General features: G+C 34.9%; 1 protein-coding gene across 2 annotated transcripts in view; it reads right to left on the bottom strand.

Moving 5' to 3' along the window:
- Positions 1 to 238: 238 nt before the first annotated feature.
- Positions 239 to 17,799, bottom strand: part of LOC131428140 (uncharacterized) — a 251,352-nt gene continuing 233,791 nt past the window's right edge. For both annotated transcript variants that reach the window (XM_058591839.1, XM_058591840.1), the window contains 2 exons: positions 2,002 to 2,106; positions 239 to 1,942 (listed from right to left, as the gene is read on the bottom strand). In XM_058591839.1, coding sequence (XP_058447822.1) covers positions 1,809 to 1,942; positions 2,002 to 2,106 — 239 coding nt within the window. In that variant the 3' untranslated portion in view covers positions 239 to 1,808. The remainder of the gene's footprint in view (positions 1,943 to 2,001; positions 2,107 to 17,799) is intronic.

Raw genomic sequence — 17,799 nt, 5'->3', positions numbered from 1 at the left:
TTTATTTAATGTAATTTATAATAGCAAATCGCTTAATAAAAACAGTGTTTAGATTAACTAATGAATACCAACATACTAATATGATATTCGAAATGTATTAAGTTTAAAGTACTAAGTGTTGTGGATCCCACGGAGAAGAAAAACTGTATATTGCCTATGAAAAAAAAAACGTATTTATTATAGAAAAATTCACGGGACTTCGGATGGTTTTCTTTATCCCATTCACAAATAGAGAACATATTTTTATCGCTTTTATTTCGGCTTGGAAGTACAATATTATTTTTATACAAATTAAGAAAACAACCTTTCTTGTGATATTTTTTCGGGCTTTAGATTTAATTCGAACTTATACGACAGACTGAAATCAATAGTTATCCTGTGGTTCCTAGAGGAGCTAGGTTCCTAGCCTGTGGTTCCAAGTGAAATTAGACGCGAATGTTTCAACTCTCAGGGTTTCCTATATAATTGTAATTTGTGTATTTGCCCTGGCACGCATCGGTCTACTAAGCTTCGTCAACTCATCACACTCATTCATAGTATATTTTAGACAAATCACATATCGTATGACCACGTCCTATCCTGTTATCAATCCCTTCTTCAATTTAATCAGTTTTCGGTGTTCTCAGTTCAAAAGTGTCACTTTAGTATTGAATAAAGCACATGTTGAATTTAATTTTTAATATTTTCCAATGGCAAATTGCGTATCATCCCAAAGCTGTCGGTAGGCATATATACGATAACATCTAATCTTTGGCTTGCTTGTTATTGGATTTCATATGTACTATTTCGGCGCATTTGCTCTGTTTATCTGTTTATCATTTCAACTCTGGACCGCTTTCAGTACAAAATATATTCGAAAACATGTTAACACTACAACATTAAATCAGCTACATTGGTGTAAATGAAAGTGATTTGTTGGCCGTTGGCTTGTTGTCTTGAAATCTCATAAATGCTCATATTACTGGTTTGTAAAAATTTAGAAAATATTTATCTTTGACCTAAACGTTTTCCACTTCAATTTTTGGATTCAGTACGAAAAGCATGTGCATTATTAAGACTCAAAGAAAATACAGATTATCAAAATTGATTAGCGGTTTCACTGATATAAATATAATTTCATTTTTTTTGTTTGGTTTGCATGTCGTGTGATTTGTACATATATAGTAATTTTCTAGCGTGCAAAATAGTTATCAATTTGGTATGCGTGTGAATAGAGATACTAATCTTTATTCTTGGATCTAAGCTATTCAATTACATTTTTTTAGAGCGACAAAATATCAGGCTTGCACAGTTGAACTGAGCACATTTTTTTTATTCATCTAGATGCAATAATTGAACTGTTTAAAGACTTACCTAAGCGTTGATAATGTTTGGGTTTCTTTATGGATCTATTTGACGGCGATGACAGTGGTGATAAGTTGATGATATGGTAATTTGCTTGTGTGCGAATCCATCCACGAAAAAGGGCATGAAGTCCTTGAAAATAGGCATGTCTTTTTGGTTACGTTTGGCTGGCAGTAGCAGTATCTATATGGATGCACAGGAAATGTACATAAAAATAAAGAGATAAGCATGCCCATAAACTACTGCATCATAAACATTTCCAGGCACAATACTGCACTGCTAAGGACAACGGAAATATGTTTCATTGTCAAGGTCAAGCTGTCTAATGAGCAACGATGATGATATCTTTTCTTGTTTGCTAATGACTTCATTGTTCTTGTACATGCATTACCATTGTTGAGTATTTCGTCATGCATTTACTTTTCTTTTTACTCTTTGTATTTCGGTTCCAGGAGAATGGGATTTTACAGTTCAGCTAATTCCTTACTGTCTAGTTCAAGGCGTTGTTTTCTTTTGTTCCTGTAGCGCATAATGACTGCGAATACGATGCCGTTAACAATAAATAGGGCAGCGATTACTAACGACGGAATCAGAATGTCTGAAAAGGGACAAATTACCGTGAGATTCCAAGCAACTGACTATTCGCAGTCTACTCACCATAAACTGTATCTGCCTGCTTATCAGACATGTTTTCGGAATCACTAAACTTTCGCTTCTGTTCGTAGTGAGATACTAAACCACTGCCTTCGGTGGAGCGCTTTTCTGTGAATGGCAAAAAATATATAAAAAATAAGTATTTTAGCGTTTTTGAAAGCAAGCGCACCAGGAATCAGATACAAAATGCAATGTTTCATCAACACCAGTAAATGATAATAAATGTATTCATTCTTGAAGATTGGCATACAATGAGATTCAAAACCCCTATCTGTAGCATGCGGGGCTGTTGAACGCAGATTGAAAACGGTACTTCAACTTATCGCTTAAATTGAACAAACGCAGTATATACAGAGTTTTTTCAATGATGAACAAAGTCAGGAACATGAATCTAGCTCGGGAAAGACAACCTTTTGAGCCGGGAGAGTTAAAAATTTCATTTTAGAAATTTTCAAAGGAACAAAACATTTTCTTAAGGACTATACTCGAAAAAATGCGATAGATAAAAATGATTACTAAAAATTGATTTTAAGTAGAAAATAAACACTCAGAAACTAAATAAACACATTGTACTACTATATCATCGGTTTTGCGTAACGGCATAATGCCAGATCCGATAATACCGAGTGTCATCTTCGTGGAACCAGAGGAAGAGCAACAGACGCTTCTGGAAGCATTCTTCTTTATATATTTAAGCGTTGAAAATGTATCGGTTGTTATGAACGGCTAGCTGAATTTACTCCAAGCACAGATCGCCTGTCAAACCAAGTACTTATTGGTAAATTATTCGAACGTCCAGGCGGGAATTGCCGATGAAAAACTCCAGGCCGGGAACGGTCGGTGTACGCTTCAATATACGTCTCGTCGTACATTAAGATGCATTTCGATTTCACCAACCACTCGCGGTACAGCTTCCTGGCGCGGATTTTGGTAATCGTATGTTTATTGGTACGATATCTTGAAGATGCGAATTCGGGTCCGCTTCATTACCTGTTGGATAAACCAGACGGACGAATTGAACACGAAATTGAATTAAGACTGGTCTGGATTTTTCACATGCGCGAACAACTTTTTTTGGTTGAATCACTTTTTGCTTAAAAGGTATCAGATTGTAACGAAATTTTCCGCATGAAAATATGAACTCTAAACTAGGTTTCCCCAAAATTGTATCACTTTTTACTCATCCATTAAGAAGGTTCATCGAAGTTTTTTATTTCGCGGGGTATACGTACCATACAAAAAACGCGTAAAAAGTTGTGTTACTTCGGAAATCTGTGTAAAAAACGCGTAACTTCGGAAATCCGAATAAAAAAAACCCAAAACTATAGACAAATTTCGTTGTTTCCGAATGTCTTCAAAAATTCATGAAACATCGAGATCTGGTGTTATCTCGACAAAAATTTGTTTGAAAAACATCGACTTTGGGACTTTCAGATCCTCCGGAATCAAAAATTGTTTTTTGATGCAAAATCGACGTGAACATCTCAGAGGGTCATATAAACCAATGAGATTTTCTCTTTGCTTACATTCTCTTCTGTTAATAACTGTTGATTTTAACGTTTAATTACAAAATATTCCTGTAGAATGAAAGACCATGTTTCCATGCTTTTAACGTTACCAGATATGTAACGAATAATAACGCAATTACTTTTGGGCCCTTTTGAAATGTTTATATCCAAATGTCTTAGAAATGTATGAAACGTTAAGATCTGGTTTAATCTCGAAATCGATCGAAAATCGATAGGTATCGGTATAGGTTAGTCAATGCCTTTTACGCAGCTCACCTGGGCTCGATACCTAACCCCGCTTATAGGGACAGAAAGCTTTGCTGGCCCGAAGAGGTGAATGACGTTAAGGTTAAAACCTCGGATACATGAAAACCGCGCATCTTCGGAAATTCGTGTAACTTCGGAAATCCGTGTAAAAAACCGCATGAAAAAATGAGTACTAGAATATATACAAGTATATATACAAAACAAATTGTTGCATTTTTTTCAAGTATAATCTTTACCAATAATAAATAAAGTTTTTGTAAAGAAAAACTAACCAACTCCAAATGGCTCCACTGCGATGCCGTTACTTTTTTTATTGACAGGGTTTACTTCAAATGCTAAAGTCTTTTTGTTGGCTTTGAGTTGTTAAAATCTGTTTGCAAACTAGTCTTCGATTTTGTCTAAAATTGTACCTCAGCTTATAAGTTTTACTATCGTGTCAAAATTAATGTCAATACATTGCCCAAGAAATCGAAAATGGAGTATTTTAGAGCTCTGGATCTGAGTACAATCAATTCGAATCTTCGAAGCACACTAATTCTTCTATCAAAGTTGGGTCGACGACACGACCAGACACTCCGAAGAAAAATCGGTATTAAAACTGTCTGTTAATGAATTACCATCAGTTATCGAATATCGAAAGACCCCTTGCTCATGACAAAAATAATCTTTTCGAGCAACACTGTTCTGGTTTCTATGTACAGGTTACCAAGGAACCTCTATAATATGAACAAACAAAACATTACCGAGCAGCGGGAGCGCAAAAAGCGTAAGTGCTTTTTTCCGAAAACAGGAACCGTTTGTCCAAACGACTTGAATTAGGTTGTTAAAAATTATTAATATATCGAGAATCATGGATTAAAATATCAACTTCTCCAGTTCCAGTTCCGTGACAAGCACGAAGATTTTGTAAGGGAGTAGTATGGCTACAACTTTATTCCGTCCAGTTGGTTTGGATGGTATTCTAACGAAGGTTTTTATTGGGCACTGGACAAAAGCACGGTGTTTCAGGAATTGTGTGCAAACTGTTGAATGCGCGAAAATAATTCAGTCAGCATGATCATACCCTCATATTTCACGACATATTCATTTTATGTTTCACTGGGAAATAGCAAAGTTATAAGACTCGAAAAGGTTAGAACTACCAAATACAGAAAAATATATACTTAAAATTAAGATTTTGGTGATTATAAGGCACAAAATGAAAAAAAAGGAAATAAAAATGAAATTTGGTTTAATTATTTGTTCCTTTCACATTTTTATTTAGAAATTGTGCACAAAAACTTAATCAGAGACGGTCGAAAATTTTGTAGAAGCTGGTGTTAATTTTTGTGCAACCCACGTGTGATTCATGCAGTGTGATGTTAGATGGTAATGTTTCCCGAAACAAGCCGGGTATATTTTCTTCTTGTGAAAATTCTGCTATCTGGATAAATCTTCAATTTATAACCCTTCGAATTCTTTCGTTGGAACATTCTGATTTTACAAAGAGAATACTAGCATTTTTTCCGATTCACACAATTCACATTTTGATTCCTTTTTAATTATTTATATTTTTCAATTTGACAACATTGGTAACTAAGGTAACTGTTATTCGGAATAAATAATTTTCGGTATTTGATGCCAGTTTCAACAAATTTCCAAGCTGTTTGGTTTTGACATTACCAGTTACTGAGGGATAGTTAAATTTACGATACAGTTTTGGTAGACGAGTGGCAGGACGTGTCGTCGACCAGACACTCCGGACAAATAACTCAATGAAAAGTGATTCCCCTTCAGTTACCACAATGTTGAAAAACCCCTTGTTAATTACAGAAAAAATATTTCCAGCAACACTTTACTGGTTGCTACAAACTCATTACCAAGGAACCTTTATTCTAACATAAATAAACAAAAACAAACCGCTTCGCATTTCGTGCCAATATCGAAAATTAGGTTAATAAAAACCTTCGTTGAATAATCAAGAATTCTAAATTGTTTTGGTTTTTTGGCTCACTTATTACATAGAATTCGATCACCTGTCATACAACAAGTCACACATAGTGCAGGCTGAAACTGGCAAACGTAGGCATTCCCGTTCCTACATGATGTAGTGATCCTGTACTCGTTTGGTAGAACGCTAGACCAGAGATGCCAGGTAAAAATTTCAAATATCTGCAGAAAGGGTCTGTAAATCTGAAAAAAAAAATCTGCAGTCAGCAAGTATATCTTGCTGACAGCAATTTCTCTATAAAGTATGACACGCAAAACTGACTTGGCGAGCAAAAAAAAAAAGGTCGCAGAAATTTCAAAAGTCTGTAAATATAGACGAAAGTCTGCGAGAATTTCAGAAGTCTGCAAAAGTCTGCGAGAATTTCAAAAGTCTGCACAACAAAAAATGTCTGCAGCACTATACCCCAAATCTGCAGATTTACAGACAAATCTGCAGACCTGGCATCTCTGCGCTAGACGCTCCCCCTCTCAGAAGGCCGTTCAATTTTGTTGGTTTGTTGAACGACATATTGCACGAAATATTCGTTCAATTTGCTGGAACGGTTTGTTGTTGTTTTTTCTCTTGCAAAAATAGTGTGAAAATTAAGTGTTACCTTTACATAGAAAGAAAATTAGAAGTGAAGTAGGAGTATTGTGCAGGTATGTATTGTTAGTTTAAACAAATAAGTGGAGAAAACTTCAGAAATTCTGCAGTAAAACTAGTCCAACGGGGCTCCAACTCCTCATGTTATAAATGGCTCAACAATGGACCTCGCTCTGCCGGGTTTGTTGAACGAAAAAAATAATATTCGGTTTAACGGTCTGTTTCAAAATCGGCAAACGAAGGTTCCGTGTTGGCCTTCCGTTGAACGATTGATTGGACTTTCATTGGACCAATGATCCAACGTATTGGACCAATGAAGGACCACAGTTGAACGTTTTTTTCTAAGTGGGCCCCTTCATCTTATTGTATACACGCTTAGAAAAAGTTACTCAGAATTTGAGTACTAGTTACTCATTTTCAAATGATACATGGAAACGTCAAAAATTGAGTAGTTATCATCAATGATATTGAGTAACTCCTATTCTGAATTTGAGTTTATCGCAAGAACTCATTTTTTTGTTACTATTCGCAAGATCAGTCTAAAAGTTGTAATGACCATTTGTAGCAACAGGTTGTATTTTTTGTTAGTGAGATCGCGTATTTCGAGGGTGAGTCGCTCAACACAAATGGTGTTGTGTCTGCAAAAACCGGAATGATAAACTCCGTGTTGTTCTTTAGAATGGAAACCAATATGCTCAAATGTCATTTATGAGGAATAAGTGAATGATTGGTGCCTGAGCATAACTGACATGTATGTTAATTTGCGATTGACACACTACTCCAAGCGACCACCACTTGATATAGTATTGAGTTCAATTACTTAATATTTTAATACAATACACTCAGAAAAGGAGCAATTTTTCTGCAAATTTGGTATATGTGAAATAAAATTTCACTCAAAATTTGAGTGATAGTTACTCTATTTTTGGTACATGTACAAATTAAGTATTACTTAGTAAATGAGTAGATTTTACCCAAATACCCAAATCGTTTCCAGTGGAAGAACTCAAATTTGAGTAACTTCGGAGTTACTCTAAATTAGAGTTGTTCCACTTTTTCTGTAGATGAGTGAGATCTTACTCATTTTTGAGTAACTATTTTTAAGCGTGTACGATTGTTATCTGTCACGGAATGAGCACTACGAATGGTACATGCATGTCCAAAGCTACGAAAGAAATCGACGCATCAGTCGACTGGATTCTCAGTATCGTGAAAATATGTTTTTAGGGTGAATTAAGAGATTAAAGTGTTTTTTTTTTAGTTTTACGCTAGTGATAAATTGTATTCATTGAGCGTAACATCGCTGTTGAATGAATATCTAACGACAGGAATATATTTCTTTAAATAAAATATTTCCGAAGAATCGATTACAAACAACTAAAACTAAATGCTTTCTTAAAACTGTTTCCGAAATATACGGAATAGATTTTACGACCTTAATCATCGGTTCATATCGAAGTATCTACAATGGAAGGGAAGATAGAAGTAGTGTCTCAGCAATACTATGATTCAAAGCGCAACTGCCATTTTTTTATGTGCATTCTTTATGCAATTTCAGGGTTTACTGGGCGATTTCAAGAGTCTTCTGGTCCATGAAACAACGGTCCTTTCGACATTTGTATAGACCAACTGACCATCGTTCTTCTGGTTCGCACTAATCACGTTTGATTTATTTATAGTTTTATAATTAACCAAGGTTATGGTAACTGTTATTCAAAATCAACAGATTTCGGCCTTTGTTGCCAGTTTCAATAGATATACAGGCAATTTCGTTTTGACATTATCAGTTACTGAGGGGTAATTAAATTTGCGATACAATTATTACAGGCGAGTGGCAGGTCGTGTCGTCGGTTGAGTTTCCCTTTCCTGGCAGTTTTGCAGTGCACACTTCGATTCAATTTCGCTGTTCGGTAATTTGACGAAAACTTTCGTTAGGCACGGTAAGGTACTTTTCGACAAATCGACAAACATTTGATTACCGAATGCTTTGTGATAAACTACCGAAGAGAAGGTCGAACGGTAAGGTATTGAGAATTCAGTAAAAAAGTACCGAACCCTGTTAAAATTCACAAGAGGATAAAGTTTTTGTCGTTCTCTAATTCAGGATGATCGATGCCTTTTTTCATGGAGAAAACTATTTATCTCATTCAAACACAAGGCAAAACATTACATCACCGAACTTTAAAAAAAAACATCTCACTTTATTGTGAAGAAGGTTATCGGAATACAGGGAATTCTTTGAAGAGATAATGGTATAGTACTTTCACCAAATTACCGTGATAGTGATGACTCTGATCTAGTTATTAGCACTATAGCATGTATGGAAACATAGACTGTATCTTAGAGAGCGCAGAAAGTCAATATTTCACCGATAGTAGTTTCGCCGAAAAAGTTGTTTTACCGAAACGATTTTTCAACTGAAAACGTTGTCCAGAGCACAAATGCCACTTAATTTCAAAATATGATAAAACGACCGCGAATGCACTGTAATATTCAAACTTTTAAACTGTCATGTCTCTTGAGTAAGAAGAGCTGATGATTTTCAGACGACAAACATTAAATAATTTGTTTTGATAAAGATCAAATCTATTGATCGGAATTTCGGGCCAAAACAATTGTTCCTATAAAAGCGATATTTGGAAAAATCAAATTCTGACTATTAAAAATATATGAATTGAAGAACGATTTTTTTGGAAATTTATCGAAAATATAAAAAATACATGCTTGTAATCGGTGACCGAATCAGCGCTCCCCTATTCGCTAGAGGTATCACAAACATCCCATCACTTGATGAAGTATTAGAGCCGATTATCACATTCCTTACGGCAAGGTTGCCTATTGCATTTAGCAATGTACACAGCAATTAACAGTGGAAAATTATATTCTGTAAGCGACTTGTAGCAAGCTAGTACACAGACGACGATTCAGTATCAGCGGGATACCAGCAGATTGATGCGGTATGATTGATCGCATTGGTTCCAATTATTTAATTGCCTTATGCGGCTGTTTAGATCAAGTAGAAACCATTAAACGTACCAGGATGATTGAGTTAGATACTCTAAACAGAACATAATTATTGGATCAATTATCACCGAGCAATGAATTTACTTAAAATAATTGACCTTAATGTCGTGTTATCGTTACCGAGATATTTATGACTATTGACATTTTTAAAATTATTGATAACAAAATTTGTGTGATATTATTACATCAAAATCGTTGCTTATATCGATTTTTATTAATTATTTCAAAAATGTTGGGTTTTGCATCATTTTGTATGACAGTTTAAAAGTTTTAATACTCATCGTCCTATAATTTCGGAGCCGGAAGTCAGATTGCACGGTATCATTTAAAACACTGAGAGCTTTAATTTAAATTATGATTTGTGAATATCGGTTTAACCGTTGCTGAGAAATCGAAGTGAGTTTCGGTTTTAGAGTTTTTCTTCACTATTACCGGCGCATTCGGAAGCGGGGACTAGTTGTCCTAAAGTAGATTTATATGAATGTACCAGTAAATTTTATAAGAATTTTTACCTTATTTCGACATCACTTTTGAAAAAATCGTCTTCAAATCGATTTTTTTTTTACTTATTGCGCTGTAATACCGGAACCAAAAGTCGGATCTGGAACAACTTTTCGGGGACTTTTTAAAGAATTTTAAAAACTTTTGTTTGGGACGTTCGTGAAAATCGGTTAAGAAATTTCCGAGGAAATTGAGTAAAGCGCATTTTCTCATAGATTTGGACATATTGCCTTGTAATTCCGGAAGTCGGATAAAGATAATTCAATAGCAATCTATGGGAACTTTCGTTTAAATCTAAGTTGGTGAAAGTCGGTCACGCCATCTCTGAGAAAAGTGAATGACAATTTTTTTTCATTTTTAGTGAATATCACCTTGTAATTCCCGAACCGGAAGTCGGATCGGAATAAAATTCAATAGCGTATTATGGGACCATAAAACCTTTCATTTGAATCTGAGTTTGTGAAAATCGGCTCAGTCATCTCTGAGAAAATCGAGTGACATTATTTGTCACATACACACATACGCACACAAAGACATTTGCTCAGTTCGTCGAGCTGAGTCGAATGGTATATGACATTCGGCCCTCCAATCGTCGGTTCAAAAGTCGGTTCTAAAAACTATTATGAATTATCATTAGGACCATATTGTGTATGTTGATAAGTAAATAAGTTGATCATTGAAGCAAATTTTTCCTTTTCTAGTACTGAGTAAATGTTACTCAGAATTTGACAAATACCGTCTTTACTCGAAAGTGAATAAATCTAACTTTACTCACTATATAGTTTATTTTTGGACAATTAATTTTTACCCCTCTTTCACCTAAGTATCCAACTCATACAAATTGAAAATATACTAATAAAGAGGGGAGCGTAGTAAGTAAGTCGATGCATTTCACGCAGCCCACCTGGGTTCGATTCTCAACCCCGCACATAGGGTCAGAAAATTTTTCTGGAACTGGACCGAAACTGGCTCGGAAAGTGGATTAACAGTTGTCAGGTCCTGTCCTAGGGTATTAGTACCTAAACGCAATAATCTAGAATAGAATTTTTTCTGTCATGACTCTAATGATAATCGCCGTTTTCCAGGGACTCTTGGGTCGTATTTTGAAGTCAATATTCTGCAAATATGAATGTTTTGCATTCATACAACTTTTATAAAATTTAACGCAGTACTCGGAAACGGGTTAACTATTGTTTGTATCGTGAAACGATAAGTAATATTCATAAAAAGCTACACAAATTCAACAGGAAGCTACAAATACAACAACGCACTAATAAAACATTGAAATTTCTATACATATTGAAGAAAACAACTATGCACGGAAAGAAACAAATTGATTGAGTCTCTGGTAAAAAATGACATATTGTTTAAAAGTTTGCATTCTTTAGAGGATTGCGAATAACAAGTCTAAATCAACAACTGTGAAAATTTGTTGTTCTTAATAATAACTAACTAACTGAATTCATAAAATCAAATAATTATCTCGCCAAAAAGGTGATTTCGGTCTCTCCTTGTATAAACTAACTGTCATTCAGTAGAAAGGCGAATCAAGTATTTTATACCTTTTCTCTGTTGACTTGTCTTCACGATGCTACACTGGTGGCTTAAAATAAAATAAGGTTCTTGTTTACGCGAAGACGACATGCAACTCATCTGTTTAACTTGCAAGCGTTACCATGTTCGAAAGACTCCACCTCGAGCGGTAGAGGTATGCACTACTCGTACGAATAGGATTCTATATTCGTCGATGGTTGAACATGTAATTTGAGGCATGTATCTACAAAACTTGCAACAGAACAGAAATTCTACGATCGGAGCGGTATCCACAAATGAACAAATCGTTTGTTAGTAAATAAAAGGCAATGTTATCGCAATTCAACATTCGTTTTTCATGTACATCTTTTTGGCTAGGTGGCATACATTTTGCGTAGTTTTTGTTTTGATGTCGTTACGTATAAAAATAAAGTTTCTGCAACCGATGAGTGTACTTTATTTGTTGTCGTCAGAGTTTCGGTAGTAAGTGTTTACTGGAACTGTCGAATACTTCAGTACCATTGCGATGCTCAAAATCAACCACTACTTTTAAAGTGGGTTTGTAAAATTAAATATTGGTCAATTCTGTCTGCTAACGGTTTATGTTGAACTGTTACGCACTGATCAGTCGAAGATAAAACGCAAAGGAAAGAAAAATTAGTATGAGCACTTAGTTGAAATGATTATTTTTAACCAATCTGTAGATGGCTAGTAAGCCGCCTCTTGTTATCGTCCGGGACATTGAAAAAAAAAACATGGCTATGACGCAATTATGAAATTGCGTTGTTCTAGTGCAGTTGATTTTCACGTTTGCGGGTAGTTCAAAATAAACCGATACGAAACTATTCAGTCGAAAGTGAAAGTTTAGAGAAGAAAATAACACATCAATTGTTATTTTTAATAAAATTTGATCTGATAGAACATTTTCAAATCGAGCTCGAAAACACTTTTACTTTCATTTGTTTATATAATTCGGGAAGTATGGAATATCCCCTTTGAGTGAAAGTTGTGTAGTGCTTGGATATCTATTATTGAAAGATGCACTTTTATTTTCATTCTCGGGTATACATTTAAATACGAAAAGCGGTGAATTTCTACACGGATAAAACAGCAACGTACATACCATGATTAAGAGAAATCATGAAAATCATGAAACATGTCTTCTAGTGAGACCATGCCTATTATTATTGATTTTATAAGTAAAATTATTTATATCATGAAATTTTTATGGCAGATGAGTAAGAAACATTTTGCTATTAAAATCATGAGTAATAGATATGATCTCATGAGATCATGTCTAATGTTTCATGATTTCCATGATTTCTTAATCGTGGTAACGACAATGGATTTTTCTCCGTGTACGCAAATGAAAAAATTCTCTACGAGAAAGATCAAAAGCAAAGCCTTGGGGTATAACATTCATTTTGTGGAATTTGACCTTCTGTTTCAACAAACTTCGCCGCCGATTGATTTACAGCTTGGTGATACGATCCTACTGACACTAGGAGTCCTTCTAGGTCGGGGTTCGAACATACAACACTAGGCATTGAACCGCGAAACCAGACAAAGAACGATACGAGAAAGACCACCAAATTTGTGACTCTTGAAATTGATAGATTTAGATATATTCTAGTATTAGAATGTTATCCTTTCATTATAAACGTAAATTGTGTAAATGCCTGTAATTTGTTTTAGGTGTAACTTCTTCATTTTTAAAATACTAATAACATCAAGTGTAGATTTTAAATTTCAAACAACATCACTGAGAAAAAAAACATTGAAGGGACGCATTTTACAGTTTTATTACGTTTTTTATTATTTTTGCATAATTTTTAATTTCCGAGCTGAAGGAAAACTGCAAAGTTTGAGTTTCGTGAATTTCAGATCTAAATATCTCAAGAAAGAAAGAATAAGATTACTATAAGTAAAATTAATGCTTTTCATCTGTACAATTATATTGTAGTGTTTAAATAACTAGTTTGCACCAGGAGCTCAGTTTTTAATAAAAGTCTAAAAATGCACTATTCTTTACTTTTAGTCTTCGAGTCTCACTGCTCTGCACTGATCAAATTGAACTGCTTAGTTCAATTTGAACCGCTAAGGAGACGTAAAGCGCACTGGCTTTCCTGACATCCCGAAAGAAACGAATAGGCAGCATAAGCGACTACAGATTTTTGTTATTTAGTATTTGACTAAAAGCCGTTTTTTGTTAAAGACACATAACTGTTTCCATAATTCTTTACGTTTCGTCTTTTTTCAGTGTAGAGCAGTTCAAACTGAATTGCATAGTGCAAACTGGAACAATTCAATTTGAACCGCTAAGGTATGCTTGAGTTTCTCTGCACTGACGAGTCGAAGACGAAACGTAAAGAATAGTGAAAACGGTTATGTGCTCTTAGCACAAAAACGGCTTTCAACCAAACCCCTGAATACCCTAAAATGTTCTAAGCGTAACTTGTTCAATTTTAAATAGACACTAATAACATTAATGCCAAGTGTTGGTTATAAGTTGATGTTCAAAAAATTAAAAAAAATGAGAATCTTTTCTATTTTAACTTTTCTTTTGCTGTTAATTTTCTAATTTTAAATATCGGTTTTTAATATCAGTCTTGAATGTGTGATAAAGTACCTTTAATTGATTATAAATCAATAAATAAATAAATAAGTCTTGAGTGGAACTGGTTTCTCCATCCATTCGAAACAACTAGATTCCCATACAGAAGACGTGTAGAAAGTTCGATTCAAAGAGAAACAATCCGTTACTGATTTTGTCATTCCGCTGTTAATTTCTGAAGTTTGCTCTAGATCTATATCTAGCAGTCATACGTTCGGGTCTCGATGGTTCAACCAACGGATTAAGACTTTTTTGATCAGCAGTTTTCCTCTAATGTTTACTCATATAAAACATGTGTCCAGTATGAGAGCAGAAATTGTGTAAAATGATAGCCGTTTGAATATCTCGAGTTATTCAATTGGTTAACTTTTCATATAAACGCGCTGTGAAATTGAATATAACACAATAAAATGGATATACAATTTCGTTCTGGAAATCGCAAGACATATTATCACTTGCTAAATGAAAACAAACGATTGGACACGTCAACAATAAAAGTAAACACTAGTCTCACATTATTTTGTTTCGCATATACCGTTGACTACAAAACCAAACATTAGTCGGTGTTTTTTTCATTATCAGCACGCTTGTTTGGATTTGTTCTGCTTGGAACCCTGGAAACTAGTGTTGAGTTTGATGAAAAATATCGGTATAGCGGGCTCGTAAATGAAAGTTTACGTTATTCGGAATGAGCTTCGTGGAAAATGGTTTAAACGCTATTCGCACTATTCCGGGACGACCGGGACGGGCGGCATCTCAGTCATCGCCGATGAGGAAAAAAACGTCCCGGATAGTCCCGAATGGCTTTTATGATGCCAGAAACCTTTTTTTGAAAACGTTCCGAAATCCAAGATGGTGGCTTCCGGTTCATTGATTCGAAGAGTATTGGCTGGAAAACGATGTCTGGTACCGTTTGAAAATCCTAGTTTTTAGTTTCATCTAAGGTATTCGAATATTTTACAGTTGATCTGATATGTAGCTATCGCAAAATAATGTGTGATACATATATGCATACAGTATCAGTTAAAAAGAGCACTCAACGAAAATTATTCTTCTGTATTAGTCGATACATATATTATCTTAAATTGCAAAGTAACGAAATTGTACTTCAAATTCTTTCAGAGTTATAGTTATTTGATTTTGCTCCCGATGAGTCATTTCCTAAAGCGTCTGAACTTTGAGGCGCGTTCTTTGGATCCTGTTCACACGATGAAAAACTGCAGAACCAATCTAAGCGAATCTTTTCTTATTTTGTAGGAATAATCAAAAAAAGAGATCAGCTGTTTAATTTTAAATGATTACAAAAAATAGACTTCTTTGAATATATGTTGCTCAATTTTGGAAATTTATATAGTATTTTAAGCACACGCAATTGAAACTAGTCTTCTAGATATATTTTATACACACACAGAAAAAAGATATACAGATGTCACCGCAATCGAAATTATTCTGATCGCTACCTTCACTTTACGCTAAATTTTTGTTTTACTTTTGCGTATAAAATCACAAGTTTATTTTCGTTTTATTCCGAAAGAATTCTCGCGTGAGTTAAAGGACAAGGAAATAAAGTTAAATTGTTGAGTAGGTGGCGGTAGTGAGCTCCTTGTTTCCAACGTATAGCATATTTAAAAATGACACGTGGAAGCCTCGAGAGAAGCTCAATAGGTTCGACGTTTTTATTTTTTTAGATAAGACATTTTTATTTTTATTTTCTAACTTTCAGCTATTCTACCAATGTTCCCGCGTTTTTTTTGTTTGTTTATTGAACAAATAACGAAAATGATAATTTTTCTACCGTTTCGTAGAGCTTCCTTGTTATTTAAAAACCTTCCGAAGTAGCAAGAAGTTAAAAAAATGATAATTCGAAAGTTGCCAACTTCAAACACCGTTTTCCATAGCTTACTTGTCAAATTCATTCCCATAATACTGATATTGTTTCTCTACCATTCTGCGATTTAAAGCGATAAACTTTATCTGATTATCAATCGAATTTATCTTATATAAATTAGAAATTAATCTTAAGCATTCGAAATTTACTCGGGTAGTTGTCAATTTCTCAGGCGAAATGACATTGCATGGAATTTCATCCGAGCTTGCATGACACAAGATCAGAGTGTTTGAAACCTGACCACATTTCTACGTGCATTTTTCCTTGAGATGCATTATAAGTCCCAGCTTAAATTTTTGAATGACTTCACCGGAATCTCTGTTCCAAAATACCCGTTTTGATGAATATCACTAGATCGGTCGCATCTGGATTTAGAAATGACTACAAATGTCGTTTTTCGTCTTGTATATGACACATATACACATAGTAATACAAATCGTGTAATGAATTTAATGAAAATCGCTTATAATGGTGAAATTTTGTCGTAAGCTTATATACTGCTTGCACTCTTCAAATTATTTTTCCTACACACTTCCTGAAATAGTTTTAAAACTTTCGTACGTTTTATACGTCGTTACTTTATATGAAAAAAAAACAATACACCTTACGCTGTATTACCGGAACCGCTAGTCGGACCTTGTCTAATTTCACTCGAAACTCATGAAATCATAAGACCTTCCGTTGGTATATTTTCTTTGTTAAGATTTATAAAAATCGATTCTGCCATCTCTTCAGAATCGCCGTGGGTTACATCTTGAAGTTTTTGATCTCTACTCCCGGTTCTTTTGGAGCCGGTATAACCGAAGTGAATTTGAATGGCCATAGTCTAACAAGACCTATACATTGGAATAGATTAGGGACCAGTTTTGAAACCTTTGTATGTTTTTGCGTCATTACTTAATATGACGATTTGAAAATTACAACACTCATCTCCCCATATTTCCAGAACCGGAAGTTGAACCCAGATAAAATTCATTACGAAGTTATATGAATGTAAGACCTTTCATTTGAATCAAAGTTTTTGAAAATCGGCTCAACCTTCTCTAAGAAATAGATGTGAATACCGTTTTAGACTTTTCGATCTCTACTTCCACTACTTTCGAGTCGAGGCACTGGGGGTTCTTTAATGCTAAAATAAGTTTGTTGTGTCATTTAGGGGTTAGCCAAATTTTGTGCTAGGGCACATAACCGTTTTTATTATTTTTACGTTTCGTCTTTGACTCATCAGTGCAGAGCAGTTCAAATTGAACTGCTTAGTGCTAAACTCGGCAGTTCAATTTGAACCGCTAAGCAGACGTAAAGTTTCTGCTACTTACAGAACACTTTTTGTTTTGCAACGGAGTGCAATGTCTTTTCTGACGTGCCGAACGAAAACGTGTTTTCGACTATTTCTGGCCGATGCAGGTATGGTCATTTAGGGACGAAACGTAAATATAATAAAAACGGTTATGTGCTCTAGCACAAAATTTGGCTAACCCCTTAATGACCATACCTGCATCGGCCAGAAATAGTCGAAAACACGTTTTCGTTCGGCACGTCAGAAAAGACATTGCACTCCGTTGCAAAACAAAAAGTGTTCTGTAAGTAGCAGAAACTTCACGTCTGCTTAGCGGTTCAAATTGAACTGCCGAGTTTAGCACTAAGCAGTTCAATTTAAACTGCTCTGCACTGATGAGTCAAAGACGAAACGTAAAAATAATAAAAACGGTTATGTGCCCTAGCACAAAATTTGGCTAACCCCTTAATGACCATACCTGCATCGGCCAGAAATAGTCGAAAACACGTTTTCGTTCGGCACGTCAGAAAAGACATTGCACTCCGTTGCAAAACAAAAAGTGTTCTGTAAGTAGCAGAAAATTTACGTCTGCTTAGCGGTTCAAATTGAACTGCCGAG

Source organism: Malaya genurostris, chromosome 2 (assembly GCF_030247185.1).
Source record: "Malaya genurostris strain Urasoe2022 chromosome 2, Malgen_1.1, whole genome shotgun sequence".
In the NCBI taxonomy this organism is placed as follows: domain Eukaryota; kingdom Metazoa; phylum Arthropoda; class Insecta; order Diptera; family Culicidae; genus Malaya; species Malaya genurostris.
This window is presented reverse-complemented; position numbering and strand designations above follow the sequence as displayed.